The sequence below is a fragment of the Apiospora marii genome (genome assembly GCF_038362585.1).
Source record: "Apiospora marii strain CBS 49790 chromosome Unknown utg000011l_segment0_segment0, whole genome shotgun sequence".
NCBI lineage: Eukaryota > Fungi > Ascomycota > Sordariomycetes > Amphisphaeriales > Apiosporaceae > Apiospora > Apiospora marii.
In genome coordinates this window covers 887,297-902,389 of record NW_027117382.1, presented here as the reverse complement: position 1 = coordinate 902,389, position 15,093 = coordinate 887,297, and the positions used below count along the sequence as shown (strand labels likewise).

The 15,093-nt window shown below is 55.0% G+C and overlaps 6 protein-coding genes across 6 annotated transcripts; 3 read left to right on the top strand and 3 right to left on the bottom strand.

Moving 5' to 3' along the window:
• Window positions 1-1,269: 1,269 nt before the first annotated feature.
• Window positions 1,270-3,134, bottom strand: PG985_013352 (ATP-NAD kinase; the record flags this gene model as incomplete). The annotated part of the gene is made up of 3 exons (XM_066833118.1): window positions 1,270-1,721; window positions 1,780-2,947; window positions 3,033-3,134. The coding sequence occupies 3 exons, from the start codon at window positions 3,132-3,134 to the stop codon at window positions 1,270-1,272; spliced, it is 1,722 nt and encodes a 573-aa protein (XP_066677858.1).
• Window positions 3,135-4,067: 933 nt separating this feature from the next.
• PG985_013351 (uncharacterized protein) lies at window positions 4,068-6,789 on the top strand (the record flags this gene model as incomplete). The annotated part of the gene is made up of 2 exons (XM_066833117.1): window positions 4,068-6,119; window positions 6,247-6,789. The coding sequence occupies 2 exons, from the start codon at window positions 4,068-4,070 to the stop codon at window positions 6,787-6,789; spliced, it is 2,595 nt and encodes an 864-aa protein (XP_066677857.1).
• Window positions 6,790-7,314: 525 nt separating this feature from the next.
• On the top strand, window positions 7,315-8,068 carry PG985_013350 (cyanate hydratase; the record flags this gene model as incomplete). The annotated part of the gene is made up of 3 exons (XM_066833116.1): window positions 7,315-7,347; window positions 7,504-7,913; window positions 8,017-8,068. The coding sequence occupies 3 exons, from the start codon at window positions 7,315-7,317 to the stop codon at window positions 8,066-8,068; spliced, it is 495 nt and encodes a 164-aa protein (XP_066677856.1).
• A 289-nt stretch (window positions 8,069-8,357) lies between these two features.
• PG985_013349 (Cholesterol 7-alpha-monooxygenase) lies at window positions 8,358-10,361 on the bottom strand (the record flags this gene model as incomplete). The annotated part of the gene is made up of 5 exons (XM_066833115.1): window positions 8,358-8,578; window positions 8,684-9,129; window positions 9,233-9,769; window positions 9,809-10,090; window positions 10,144-10,361. The coding sequence occupies 5 exons, from the start codon at window positions 10,359-10,361 to the stop codon at window positions 8,358-8,360; spliced, it is 1,704 nt and encodes a 567-aa protein (XP_066677855.1).
• Window positions 10,362-11,126: 765 nt separating this feature from the next.
• PG985_013348 (uncharacterized protein) lies at window positions 11,127-11,716 on the bottom strand (the record flags this gene model as incomplete). The annotated part of the gene is made up of 2 exons (XM_066833114.1): window positions 11,127-11,283; window positions 11,382-11,716. The coding sequence occupies 2 exons, from the start codon at window positions 11,714-11,716 to the stop codon at window positions 11,127-11,129; spliced, it is 492 nt and encodes a 163-aa protein (XP_066677854.1).
• A 1,848-nt stretch (window positions 11,717-13,564) lies between these two features.
• PG985_013347 (eukaryotic rRNA processing protein EBP2-domain-containing protein) lies at window positions 13,565-14,938 on the top strand (the record flags this gene model as incomplete). The annotated part of the gene is made up of 2 exons (XM_066833113.1): window positions 13,565-14,522; window positions 14,637-14,938. The coding sequence occupies 2 exons, from the start codon at window positions 13,565-13,567 to the stop codon at window positions 14,936-14,938; spliced, it is 1,260 nt and encodes a 419-aa protein (XP_066677853.1).
• Between the last annotated feature and the right edge of the window lie 155 nt (window positions 14,939-15,093).

The following is a 15,093-nucleotide window of genomic DNA, read 5'->3' as shown; positions in this document are numbered from 1 at the left end:
CGGGGCAAGGGGCGGCAGATAAGAAAAAGCGGACTCGACAGGAAACATCTGAATATTCGCTCTCGAGTGATATGGAACACCTACTGTACATAGACAGACCCTCTCCCGCCCCTCCGAACCAAGAAGACTAAAAATATGCATATGTGTTTGATAGACATAAGAGAGAGGAGAAGCAATTGCCCGCTAAAACAAAAACGCAATCAAGAGAGAAAGACAAGAGACAGGTGGGGGGGGGAATAATCTTCGGTCGCAGAAACGACAAGGGTTTGGGGTTTGGTTTAATGCGCGCTTGTGATTGATCGACGGACAGACATCGTGTAGTGTGAAACGCGGGCTGGGCGGAGAGACAGAGAGGCGGGCCAATGATGAGGCAGGCGGATTTCCTCTTTGGGTTATTATTAGGTTGGTCGGGCCACTGGCACCACCACCACACAAGCAACCCTGCCGAGGGAAGGGAAGGGAAGGGAAGGAATCTCGGTGGTCTTGTGCTCCGAGTCAGTCTTCATGCTCTATTTCTTTCTACTTATCTTGCTCTTCTGCTTACTCGGGTGCATTATCAAAAGTTTTGTTTCTACATACTTATGCCAGGTACATAAGTAATTCAGGGTTGAACGCATTTGCTGCCTGTGAATGAAGTATGTATCCCGCGTACATGTGTGTCTATGTGCGAATACCGGCAACTGGGTGCGGCCACTAACACATTTCCAAACCTGTCGTCTATACTATCGAATGAACCACCATGAACGAATCAAGCTTTCTTGTCCTGAAGTAAATGTAACCGGCAGGTTCGCCGCTCCCGCTCCCGCTCCCGTTGAGCTACAGTAGCAGTGCCAACTACTGAGTTTCCAGCCGAGGACTTGACATGAGATTGGTCAGTCTTGGCTGTCAGGGCAAGTATTTAGGTTCGCGCCGCCGTTCGCCTCGCCATACCACCGAAAGTAGCAAAAGCAAATACTGACAAGATCTGTACCCGTAGTAGCGGTATCCCATATTGTAGGTAGTAGCCAGCCAGCAGCAGATCACAGGGCTAGGGTCGAACGGACTTCAGATGGCACATGCAAAACAACTATCCGCTTCTTCTTACTTGTGTAATTTGTCAATTGCCTTAATATGCATACAAAGAATGTCATAACACATATCGAATGGACTATGGAAACCTAGATCGTCTCCGAGGACACGACTATCGAGGTGTCGCATTCTTTGACACGCCCACGGTAAGATCCGGTTTCCAACATAGCCCCCTCGTCTTGGACTCGTTTCTCATCGCATTTATTTGTCCCATTTCTGGTAACCTTCGTTTTTCTGCTTTTGCCGCGTATTCCAGCCCAGCTTTCCGCTGATGCTGTTGACCCAGTCCTCGCCCCGACGGCCCTGCGGCATGCATGAGGCGAACGGGAACCTGCTTGCGCTGATCGTCACATAGTCGCCAGGGAAGAGCTCGAGCCGCTCCCGCCCGTCGAAGCTGGCCCACGAGTTCGTCCGCGCGTCGTACGGGACGCCTATGCGCAGCACGATGGTGTCGGGCAGGATGACGGGCCGGAACGACAGCGTGTGCGCACAGATGGATGTCAGGAGCATCACGGGGTTCTCAGGGTGGCACAGCGAGCCTCCCGCTGCTAAGTTGTACGCCGTGGATCCTGTTGGCGTCGAGATACATACTCCGTCAGCTAAGATCGAGGTGAAGTGTTCGTCGTCTGCAAACACTTCGGTATACGACATGGCTGTAGAAGGTAGGTTAGCCACTCCATGCTGTCAATAATGGTGCGCGAATGTGCTTACTGGGATTGGGACCCCGATCCACAACGATCTCGTTGAGGATCTCGTACGTGCCGTCAGGTCGATGTGTGTGGTCATCGTCCTTTTCCTCGCCAATAAGCTCTTCGACGAGATCTCTCTGCCGCTGAGCGTCCTCGTCGCTTATTGAGTCTTGTTCCTGGCCTTCTGGGGTGCGTCGTTTCTGGCTTCTCATAATAGTGCCTTCGAACCGTAACCTGAGGCTGACCGTAACACCTTCCTTCAATGCCGTCGTGAGGGTGCTTTCATGCTCGGCAAAGTCGAATTTGGTGAGGAACCCTAGGCTACCCAAAGCGAAGCTGATGAAAGGGGGTACGATCCTTTGGAACAGCCAGCTGGCGTAGAGGACTGTCCCGTCGCCTCCCAGCGTGATGCCAAGGTCAAACGTGTGTGGCCTTGTCCGGCACATGTCCTCGTTCCAGAACCGAACCCGCTTCTCTATCGCAGCTGCAGGCGCCTCCGCGTCCATCTCCCCAGCGTCGATGTATTCCTGCTTGAGTTCCTCCAGCATTCCTTTGAGGTCGAATCTCTTGTTTTCCTTCAAGCTGTCCTGCAGCCAGACGGTGTAGTTGACGCCCCTCTCTTTGCTCAAGAGCCACTTGACTATCGTCCGCGTCTTGGGCACCAGGTCGGCGTCGAAGACCTTTGTCAATATGAAGATGGACCGCGCTTCGAACTTGAGCCGGACGCTGCCAAGTCGCCTGCTCAACTCTCTTACACCCCAGGCCATCTCGCCCAGCTGCTTCTTCGTCAGCAGGCGGCTGCTGTGCACTTCGTGGTTCTCGGCGGAGAGGTCCAGCTCTTCGTGAGGTGTGGTGACAGCCACCTTCCAGGACTGCTCGTCGGCCTGACCCGCGTCCGAGGTATCGGCGCTGTCCGCTTCGATGAAGGCTTGCTTCTTGGCTTTATGGTGGTGATGGTGGTGTCGGTGTTGCTGTCCCTTTGGTTCGACCACACGATCCAGCCCGACCTCGCTGGAAAGGTCATCGGCGCTTGAGTCGTGGCCCCGCCATTGGCCCGACCTTTCGTTCTCGAGAAATTGGTGCACGAGGCATTGCGTCTTCTTCAGCGGCGGGTTCAGGCGCGGTCGTGCGCTGTCGCCTTGGGCCATTGAACTCTTCCTGCGATAGGGGCTCGTCGAATCGAAGGACACCTAGAGTAGAAGAGGATTGTGTAAGGCGGGCGACCTACACGTCGGGGCTTGCGCAGCCTGCGATATCGGGAGGAAAAAGACACACCTCGACCGCTCTCATGTCATCGTCACTGGAATGGGAGAGATTGTCACCTTCATGGGCCTCGGTCGGCGTCGTTGGCGCCGCCGGGTTATGCGAATTGGACATTGCTACTGGCGCGCATTTACTGCACGATGCGCTGGAGGGAGATTGAGAGAAAGCAAGCTGTGGTAGCTCAGGTTATGTGCAGGGAATTCCTCGTCGCCAATTCCTTTCCCAGGGGCGCTGAGTAAGGGATCGATTGTGTGACAGTTGTTCGGGAACAGTAGTTGATTCGCCAATGGACTGCCTGCAATTGCTGTGTCGGAAAGTGCGCCGCTGTTGGAGAAACTTGGAAAACGTCACGCGAAGTCGATCAGTCGATAGACTTTGGCGGGGCGCATGAAACAAGAAACGACTTGTACCCCTCCATCGGGTCCAGCCATGATCCATCGGTGGCGCATCTTGGAAAGGTGGAAGCTGCTCCACATGCACCTGGTTGCTGGCACCTGGCAGCCTGGTATGCTTGCTACAGGTTCTGCTGAGGTATTCTCAATCATGAAGTGTACCTAGGTAACCCACAAGTTCATATCTCATCGGCACCCGACAACACTAGCCTCTCAAGACGGCCGACCGCAATGATAAAAGCCACAACTGCGCAAAATACTATGGAGCCGTGCCACGGCTGCCTGTCTACGTGTACTGCAATGGCGGGATGGCCCACGATAGCAGGCAGCAAACCGACCCTCTCTAGGCAGAATAGCTACTCCTCCTGCAGGCCTGCAAGCCCGTAAGTCTGCTAACTGATCGCTCCAATGAGGCCTGCCAGGAGCGGTGACACGGGAAGACCGTCAGGCCTTGGCGGATACTCGTTGTGAACAAAATATGACAGAGGTGAGTATATAAGGCGAGCGAGTATCTTCACGGCAATCAGACCTATCTTTCTATATATCTTGTTATCTTTTTGCCTGTCATTTGGGGCTATATTTATTACTTCTGCGACTACCATACCCGCCCCCTGGCTTGAAGATACACGAGCATACCAATCGTGCACACCAGAACATGGCCCCACCCGTCTCGGTCCTATCCAGGACCCTGCAGTCCATTTCCGTCACCAAGATCCGCGAGATAGAGAAGGAGCGTGCCCGTTATGAGGAAAGTAAGCGGGCCGTTCTGGCAAAGGCCGATCGGTTCCCAGACGACCCCCGGGGTCGCGTTGCAACACTGTTGCATGGCGTCTGGGAGGTCTGTCCCGATCTTATGTGGGTGAACCAAGTCAAAAATATCAAGCACTGGCTTCAGCAGGCTCAATACGATGCGTCGGTGCCAGCCGACATGTTCAAAACTTGGGAGGAGCTGCTACGGTCCAAGCTCGAGGTCCAATCCCGCAAGCTCGGGCTGGCGTACCTATACACCCAACTGGTGACCGAATGGATGAATCCGAGTGCGCCAATGAGCCAGGAAACTCCAGTTCCCACCGCGGATGATGACTCGTTCGAGCTCATTGATCGCCAAAAGGAACGGCTACAGGAGCTATGTGACAAATTCGAACGTGTCGTTTTCAAGCCGTTGGAGACCGACGAGGTTATGATCGATATGTTTATGACAGACCTTTTCGACGGCGAGGCGGCAGCCAAGAGTCTGCAAGGCCTGCGAGGGCGACTGGGGCAGCGTGGAGACGCCATCCTGAACGAGAAAAGCCCCTTTGATTCCACCACCCTCAAATGGTGCCTCCGAGGACTTCTCGCCGAAGACCTTCTAAGTGATGAGAAACAGGCTACCCTGCGAGAGTTTCTTAACAACGAAGCGGCCCTGAAGGAGATCGGCGACGTTCTCAACATGCGTTATGCTGACTTCGACGCATGGGAATGGCAAGCCGGAGACGATGGCATCCCGGTACTCCCCCGCCAGCAGCTGAACGGCAAATACCGGATCTGGATGGACGAAGACGTTCTCCAGGCTATCTTCGTCGAGTTTGTGGGAATTCGTTGTTGTACCATGACCAGAGACTGCCTCAAGGGTTTTGTAGAGGGCGGTCCAGGCTGGAGATGGACGACGGAACCGACGCCAGACAAAACCGAACAACTGCGGCGGGAGTACTACCTGCACAGAAGAGAGTCTGCATACAGATACTCCAATGTCAACACACTACGCAAAGAGTGGTACACGAACAGTTTCTTACTGTCGCAGTTGCCTGAGTCGGTCAATTCTCTGGGCTGTGGCTCATACGATACCATCCCAGAGGATGACGAGACTGCGAAGGCCCATTCCCAAAACATCAAACAGGCACTACTCCGTACACTCGCAACCGAGGCCCTCCTCAGTCAGGCACAGCATGGAGAAGCTGCAGTTGTGCAGTCGGATCTGCAATGGTACGCGACTGGGCTTCCACACTCCACCATTTTTGCCGTGATGCGCTTCTTCGGGTTCTCCGAAAAACTCATCAACTTCTACAAGAAGGTCTTGGAGGCCCCTCTGAACATCAGTCCGGCCACCGATGGGGCTGAACCCAAAGGCCCCAAGACCCGTCGACGTGGTGTTCCCATGGCTCACGCCACCGAGAAATTCATCGGCGAGCTCGTCCTTTTCGTTTTAGACATGGTCGTCAACCAGGAATCAGGCTTGCTCCTGTACCGACTTCATGACGATCTCTTCCTCGCCGGAAAGCCTTCTGACTGCGCCAAGGCATGGACAGCGATGCAAGGTTTCGCCGCAGTTATGGGGCTTGAGTACAACGCGCACAAGACGGGATCGGTATATCTGGTGGACGAGGAAAGGTCTCGGGATCCTGCGATTGAGTTCATGCTGCCGAAAGGCCCTGTCGAGATCGGTCACCTCCTGCTTGACCCCCAAAGTGGCGAATGGATCATCGACCAAGAACAAGTCAACGTCCATATCGCTCAGCTGGGCAAGCAACTTGCCGCGTGTGACAGCATTCTGAGCTGGGTGCAGACGTATAACAGCTGCATTGGGCGTTTCTTCAGCCACACATTTGGCGAGCCTGCCGTATGCTTTGGGACCAAGCACATAGACAGCGTCCTAGAAACATACCAGCGGATGCAAGCTTCCCTGTTCAGTCCATCAAACGGCTCGGAAGCAGCCGAGCCTGGCAATGTGGTCCAATACCTGAAAGCCAAAATGAAGGAACGATTTGGAATCACCGACATCCCTAACGCGTTTATATTCCTTCCCCTCAAATCTGGGGGGTCTCGGTGTGCGCAATCCCATCGTCTCTCTGCAGATGTTCCGCGAGAACTTGAAGGAGGCCGGGTCCCCTCAGGCCATCATCAAGAAATGGCTCGCCGACGAGGAAGAAGAGTACGCCGCCGCCCGCAAGGCCTTTTACGAAATCGAGACAGTCGACGACCGCCTGCGGCGCCTCCGCAAATTCTACAACGACGAGGCCGACTACGCGAAGGCCAGGGACGCGGTGCGGGCGGCGCTGAGCGAAGAGGAGCTCGAGACGTTCTTCTCGTACGATGAGTACAGCCGGCGCCGGAGCGCGACGAGCTCGCGCCTGAAGGAGTGCTACAGGCAGCTCTGCGACACGCCGAATATGGTCGAGCCCGGCCTCGACGAGGACGTGCGGCGCGACCTGGACAGGCTGGGCCTGTGTCGGAGTTACCTGCCCGCGGCGGCCGAGGCGCGTTGGGCACTCCAGATGTTCGCCGACGAGCTGCGCGGCGCCTACGGCGGGCTCAACCTCATTGACGAGAAGTACCTCACGCTCGGGGTCCTGTCCATGATGAAGAAGAAGGCGGTTCGGTGGAATATGGTGCTTTGAGCGATGCGGTAATTGGATCTTCCTCTTACAGCGCTAGATTCAGAGTATGTTCGGCGATTGTTCGCTCTTGAATAGGCAAGACAGCATGGGCTGTAAGTCTTGGCAACTTAGCGCCGAGGAAGCCAAACTTGGTGCTGTGTTAGCTGTCGGTAGTAGATGATGCTTATGATCGATGCACTTTAAAAGATCATGTCAGCAACAGCAGCAAATGGAACAGATGTAGTCGTGCGGGATAGAGTGTGTTCAAGATGATCTCTCTTCCTGAGAGATCTTGCCAATCCCGAGATCCCGGCCTATCTCCGCACTATAAAGGCGGGGAAGGCATATGCATGACGTTCAGCTGGGTCAAATGCCGCGCTGGGGGAGCAGAAAGATTGGAGACACTCACCGATCCGGACAGCTACTATAAGATCAGATATAAATCCTACCCTATTTCAACTTATACTCTTTGCTTTTTTGGTGTTAAAGGATAAGACATTTGACTATACAATCCATCATATACTCACTCCCCTACTTCCATTCAAGATGTCTGACACTTCCAAGATCGCTACGCTCGACGTAAGTGCTGCCCCGTCCACATATGCCCCACATACTCCTTGTCACTGGGAACCAAGTCAATAGCAGGACAGAACGACGTCACAGAGAAAAATAGAATGAGAGAAAAAGAGAAGAGTAAAAAGAAAACATTAGCTGACAAGTCGTACCCAACCCCAGTCGACCATCGTCGACCGCCTCCCCGTCTACTCCAAGACCCTCTTCGACGCCAAGGCCACAAAGCAGCTGTCCTTCGAGCGCATCGCGCAGGAGCTGGGCCGCGGCGAGGTCGCGGTCGCGGCCCTGTTCTACGGGCAGGCCCAGGCCTCGGCCGAGGACATCACGCGGCTGTCGTCGCTGCTGGGCGTCGAGCGCGGCGAGCTCGAGAAGTCCATGGGCGGGTTCCCCGACCGCGGCCGGGCCGGGCCCATGCCGCCCGTCGAGCCGCTCATCTACCGGCTCTACGAGATTGTGCAGAACTACGGCTACGCGTTCAAGGCCGTCATGAACGAGAAGTTTGGGGACGGCATCATGAGCGCGATTGCGTTTTCGAGTAAGGTGGAGAAGGAGGTTGATGAGCAGGGTGTTGCGTAAGTTGAAGAATCCCCCACCCCCTAAGCCTGACCGCCATGTGCCATGGGGATTGTTTGTTGGCCACTTAAGATATCAATTGCTGACGAGGAGTTGTAATAGTTGGGTGAACATCACGTTGAGGGGCAAGTGGCTGCCTTTCACCCGCTTTTAAGTTGGACGAGAGTGCCATACCTACTTAGCCAGCTAGGTACTTCAAGTATTAATAATATCTTCCAAAGTAAGCACAAAGATTCGCACGTCTGTGGATTTAATGTGACAAGTAGTGCTTGAAGTCTCTGCGTATTGCCTGTCAAGACGAAGTTGTATTTTATGTAACGCTAAATGTACTCACTGTTTTTGTATATACCATTAGCCATATAAATATCGCAACCCGTCCAACCCATAGGTATAGCCGTAGAAAAGTGAAAAACATTCTGGTTCGTATTATGCCCTGTCCTGTCCTACCAGAGCCTCTTCCAGCTAACCTTCATATTCCGATCCGGGCGCAAGACGCCAGAGCCCGTCACTGACTCGTCGGGTTTCCCTGGGCGATCGGACTTGCGTCCATCTGGGAATACCCACTCGAGAGACTCAATGTCGAATTTCGAGACGATCAGAGCGACCGTGATCAGAATTTCCAACCTGGCAAACTGACGACCCGGGCACATGGCTGCTCCGCCGCCTGCATTGGGGTAAATGCGCATTAGCATCGATTCAAACTTTCACTCAAGTCCGGTCGCCAGGAAAGCGGGGTTTAATAATGACATAGGAATCCTAGTATACATACCGTAAGGAAAGAAAGAACCAGGCCGCATCGACCCGTTGAACCTGGGCGTCTTCCCCCCATCTTCCTCATCGTACTCGAGAAACCGGCCGATCCAGAACTCGGAGGCCGGGTGGCCGTCGCGGGCCCAGAGGCGCTCGTCAAAGTGGGCAATCTGCGTCGAGGCCTGGATCCACGCACCCTTGCGCAGGTCGTACCCGTCCATCTGGGTCTCTTCCGAGACCTCGCGCATGACGTTGAAGGTGACGTGGTAGCGCAGCGTCTCGGTGTAGAGGGCGTTGAGCAGCGGCGCGGCGCCGAGCGTCGGCGCGTCCAGCGTGCGCTCGCCCGTGGCCGGGTCCACGACGATGGCGGTGGCGACCTCGTCCCGGACCGCGCGGTAGAGGTCCCGATCTTCGATCAGGTGGACGATGGACCACATGGCGGCTGGGACCGTGTTGGAGTTTTGGCTGCAATACACGGGCCCCGTGAAAAGGGGGGAGCGTGAGCATTCATTGGGACGGAAATAAAGAGCGCCAGGTCAGAAGTTTGTGTGGGTTCTTCTTAACTTACGCCAATATCAACGAGGCATAGAAGCCAGCCTGCCCCTTGAGCCCAAAGTTGCCCTTCCACCACCGCGAGATCTCGCGCATGACGCGGGCCCCGAAGTGGGGATCCCAGGCCGCCTCGGCGTCGGGCCCGTCCCAGTCGAAGCCTTTCCACGCAGACTCGACCCAGCGCGCCGTCATGGCCTTGAAGTTGTCGAGGGCGCGGTACGGCCGCGGGTTCAGCCACCGCGGCAGGCCCGCCAGATACTCGACCAGGTACCGCTCGAAGGTCCAGTAGTGCTCGACGAAGCCCGGGTTCAGAGACAGGATCCGCTCGCCCATGAGCGCCGTCACGGCGCTGTGGGTCATGTCGTCCAGGAAAACGTCGGTCAAGGAGAGCATCGTCCGCTCCCCCAAGGGAAACTTCTCGAGGCGCGCCGAGAAGACTTCGAAGTACTTCTTGGCAGACGCGTTGTAGTATTCTTTATTCGAGAGGAACTTCTCGTAGATTTCGTGGGTCGCCGCCCTTTTCTCGGAACGAAAAAGTCGGCAATCAGCTTTCCTGTGTCTACAGAAGGGTGCTCAGGCTGGTTTCACTCACCAGTATCGCTCATGAACCGGTACATGTTCGTATCCGGGGTTGGGCACTTTGGAACGACCGGTCTTGTCACCCATCAATCTGGCCAGGTCTTCCGGGTGCAATTCCCAGACCGACTCCGCCGCCGTACGCAGCATGATGACGTCGCTGATTCCATGGCCCGACCTGAACAAGTTCTGAATGTTGTTGGCACCGGACACCATGTACACAATCTTCGGACCAATGTTGAATTTAATGATATTGGCTTTCCGGAAAGCCTTTCTGTTTGTACGGCCCGTGGGTGAGCTTCGTGGACAAATATGGGTCAATGGCGAGGGGAATGAAGGATACTATCTTACTCAAGCCGCTTGAAGAATTTGGCCTTGTCGGCGAGGAACTGATAGCCGTTGCTGATGTAGGGAATCGTCGCCCTCAAGCTCGGTGGCTCTTTTGACATGCGCCATGGCTGCCATGCCAAGAGTGTCAGAAGCGGAAGTAAGAAAATGGGGTACCACGGGCTGAGACTCTGTAGCAACCCTTGCGCGGGGGTGGCCGCTGTTTCGTTGTAGTCGCCCATAATTTGCGGGCCAAAGAGCTGGAGCTTCTATCGACAGAACGCAGGGCTCAGAGACATTTTGGGTTCCTCGAGGTTGGAGATGTTTGCTAGCTTTATCAACAAAGGAAGGTGCCCGCCCCCCCGACTGTGCCGCTGACGGTGGACATTTACCCCGCCATTTCTCTACCCATCCTTTCCGGCGGTTGATTACATGCAATCACGCATGCATGTCCAGAAGGAGGTAGGATGTGATATCTGACAATGTCGGCAACTTTGCTGTTTTGGGTCGCAGTGCTACGGGAGGGGCCGCGCTGATGGCTGCCACATCGTTAGATCAAAATATTAGGTTACATGTGCGAGTATTTTGGTCCTCCCTTACCGGCCGACAGCAATGTCCTACCTGTCGCTTCACGTCTCTATCACTAATCAACACCACTTGTTATATAAGTATGTGTGTATCTATTAACGGTGCCCGTGATGGAAATCGTGATATTTCAAGAAATAGCGGGGCGGCTTGACCAGGGCCTATGGATCGTGGCTTCGGCATTTCAAAGGACTATCATTACCGGCGTCTTGTTTCGTGAAACCACACCCCTTACAGTAGCCGGATCTCCTGACCCTCTCCCTTACTTCGCCGTTGGGACTATCTGCCACTAAAGTCGATTTCCCTCTCCCGAGCCTGCGTCTTGACCCTCTCCTTACTTCGCCGTTGGGAAGATCTGGCTCCGTACCCCCGATTCCTGTCTCTCGCACGATCCTGGAGTAGCTCCTTCGACCGGCCGATCTTCAGAGAACGTGTGCCCTGGGCCCGCTCCCAAAGCGATACGTAGCTAGGAGCCGTCCGCAATGCACACACGAGTGCTTGGCGTCTTTGAAGTGATTCATGGCGTACGGCACGAACGCGAAGATGCCGGTCGTGAAGAAGAAGAAGGTGGCCATCCAACTAGAAAGGGCATATTGAGACCCTCGGTCAACCGGTGTCTCAGATATGCGTAACTTGGAGGGAGAGGGGGAACTTCGACTGAGTGAGCGAGTACTTACTGGGCACCTTTCCCGGACTTGTACCTAACCACCGTGGGCGCAATCTCGTGACACCCAGGGCACTCCACGAGCGCGGACCAGCGCTGGAGCAGCGGGACGGGGACGACGTTGGCCTTGGCCGGCTCGTGGTACTGGTTGGGTCCGGCCGGGCGTTGGACGTGGTGGCAGCAGCAGACTGTCGTTATCGTATGGCAATGGGCGTTTGTTGCTGCCGGGCAGGTGTGGTGCCCGCCCGGAGCTGCGGCGACATCGGAGTTAACGTGGCTAGGGGCCGTCGCCGGTGCCTCGACGGGGCTCCGGGCTGGGAACTCGGACAGGTCGTCTCTGATGTACATGGCTTGGGCTTCTCGGGTTGACATGATCATGATACCTTCTCTCGCTCAGGTCAAGGAGTTGCTTAGGGAGATGAGAAGACCAAGACAGACATAGAAGCTATGTAGTAACAAACGAGTGTAAGGGTGAAACGGGTTCGGCTGTATCGTCCAGGAGGGTATGACATACACATCCAATGTTCACTATCCTCATCCAGAGAAGAGGAGGCCATTGTTAAATAGAATCGGGAGACAGAGGTTTACATAGTGAAAGCTGACCCCCGACCGCCATTGACGACGCCGAGAGTACGAATCCGACCAATGCCAACAGCCAGCCCTACGTGATATGTGGACTCTCGATGAAACACGAGGTTCTATCTCCCCATTACCGGCAACTACAGATAAGCATACTGAAACTAATGGAGCATCTGCATACAGCACCGCATCTTGGACTGGTTGGGTCATTCCCCAACATGAGCATCTAGCTGGCGTAATTGTGGGGTTCTGATATACCTGCCCCGTATATACAACGGCCAGGCAGCAGAATAACAGCTACGAAGTTCAAGGCAGCGGAATACAAGAGAACCTGATTGGACAGAAAGATCCAACTTAGTTGCCTTACAGGCACCCAGGTGCTGCATGGTTCAGATAGATGTTGTCAGTCGTGTGGGTTCTGACCAGTCCTTGTTTGCGGCACAAGAACACGACCTCGTATCCCAAAGATAGAAGACGGGCGGCCCGCAAATTCCCAGAACAACGCCAGTACGGCTCCGATCCGCCACGATCCTTCCCCAGGACGAGACAGAAACATGTAGTCATTGCGGAAAGTTGACTGATGTCCCACTGTACCTTTAGTTCCCGTCCCCAGGTTGATTATCGCTTGGCCTGGAGACAGCCAGGAAACCAGTCAGCCAAGTGTATAGGTACTGCGATTGCTTCGCCATATTGGCCATGGTAAAATCATACCATGCGAGCAAAAAGGCCAACTCAGTGCATGACCCAGAAATATTGTGCAATGCTTAGAGCGAGGCTCTGGGCGACATCCTTACTGCCAAGTCTGCTGATTCCAGTCCCCAGCGACGACTGTCGATCAGTATCGTACGGATTCCTGATTAGAGATCTGACGGGGAGACGTGGCAGAACTATGGCGTGTCGATATGCAAACGCAAAACATAAGATGCAATCCTTATCACAATGCTGACACAGATATTGGATGTTAGCTCGTCGGCACTTGTGCTGTCGACTTAAGACACGATCTCTCGAGTTAGTTGGAACCGCGGAAGCCGGGCCAATGCGAGACCGCCACTTCTGAGGGCTGCCATGGCATGACGATCGGAAGATGGATGTGATTTCAGAGTCTCACGTAAGAGTCTTAATGGCATGCTACATGATAGTACGCCGGACTAGAGAATGAAAGGGCTATTGAAAGTGACACCTCCTTGGCGTTGACGGTCGCATGCATATACGCGATTGTCCGGTTGAGGAGATTGAGCCGTATCAATGTATCTTTTCCCTTGGCAACCCGCAGAACTGGCTTGACAATTTCACAAGTACCCGAAGGCGCCGGGTAACAAAGTAAATGCAGAATGATCGTGTAAAGCAATGCGCTGCGAGGAGGTTATAGAGATCTAATGGATGCTCAGGTCAATGTGCTGTAAGGCACCTGGCTGCATACCGCCTACAGGCCAGGGAAGTACCCAGGTATCGCAGGGTGCATTGAAGTGGGGGCGATAGCGGCAGAAAAAATACCTTATCGGGGGATGCAGTCCAAAATTTTGGGCGGAACTTTAGAGCAGCAGGAAGGAAAACCAACAGTACAAGCCATTCCAACCCGTCTAAACACCGATCAATTGCCCATCCACAACCGCAACAATGGTCACCAAGAGCCGCCTCAAGATGGCGCTTGCGCACGAGAAGGGTGTAGATTTCCAGAAGCTGCACCAAAAGAAGGTCCGCAAGGAGGCCTCGAAGAAGAAGAAGCAGCAAAATAAGACTGGTGGGGCCGCAGAAGACAGCGAGGACGAGGAACCAGTCGATGAGGAAGAGGACGACGACGAGGATGACTCTGAGGATGACGACGAAGAGGAGCGCGATGTGGCCGCATACCTCGACGACAGCGCCAGCTCCGATTCCGAAGTCGAAATGGAAGAGAAGATCGAGCGCGTGCGACAACCTAAACAGTCCGAACTCAAGAAGCAGGCCAAGCTGAGCCGGAAGGCCGCCGCCGCCGCCACTGCTGCTGCCGCCGTGGCTACCGCAGAGGAGGCTGACGAGGAGGAAGATGATGACGAGGAAGACCCCGAGGAGGACATCGCTTTAGAAGACCTCGAGGACTTGTACGAGGAGGACAAGGAGGACCTGGTACCGCACCAGCGCCTCACCATCAACAACACAACCGCCCTCGAGGCGGCGCTGAAGCGCACCTCCATAGCCACCGACAAGTCCGTACCCTTCAAGTCGCACATGTCCCTGTCGAGCCTGGAGCCCACGGCGACCAACATCCCCGACGTCATGGACGACCTGAAGCGGGAGCTGGCCTTCTACGGCCAGGCCCTCGACACGGTCAAGCAGGCGCGCTCGCTGCTCAAGGCCGAGAACGTGCCCTTCTCGCGGCCCAAGGACTACTTCGCCGAGATGGTCAAGGACGACGGCCAGATGGAGAAGGTCAAGGCGCGCCTCATCGAGGAGGCCAGCGCCAAGAAGGCGTCGGCCGAGGCCCGCAAGCTGCGCGACCTCAAGAAGTTCGGCAAGCAGGTCCAGCACGAAAAGCTGCAGGAGCGTCAGAAGGCCAAGAAGGAGACCCTTGAGAAGATCAACTCCTTGAAGAGGAGTAAGTTTACCGCAGCCCCCGTTTCCCCCTCTTTTACGCTACCTATCTTCTACTATTCGAGAAGAAAATGTCTCTTTGCATTTTTGCTTCATGACTAACACTAACCCCCCACAGAACGCTCCGAGAACTCTGGCGACCTCGGCACGCACGAAGCCGACCTGTTCGACGTCGGCGTCGAGGAGGAGCTGGGCAAGGCCGACAAGAAGCGCAGCGGCGACGCCCGCAACACCAAGCGGATGAAGAAGGACCAGAAGTACGGCTTCGGCGGCAAGAAGCGCCACTCCAAGTCGGGCGACGCCATGAGCTCCGGCGACCTGAGCGGCTTCAGCCAGAAGGGCATGAAGCAGGGTACCAAGGGCAAGCTCCCGAAAACGGCCAGGCTCGGAAAGAGCCGGCGGAATGCTGGTAAGCGGTGATCGGACGGGACTGTGTACTAGGTAAAAGAAAGAAGAATGGCTGGCGTGCTGCTGCTTTATTGTTATATCTTGACCTGGATGGATGACTGTTGGTTGTGGCTCTGAAGCCTGTCGAGCCACCCCTAATGTTGTTACCTTGCGTTTCGATGGTCTTC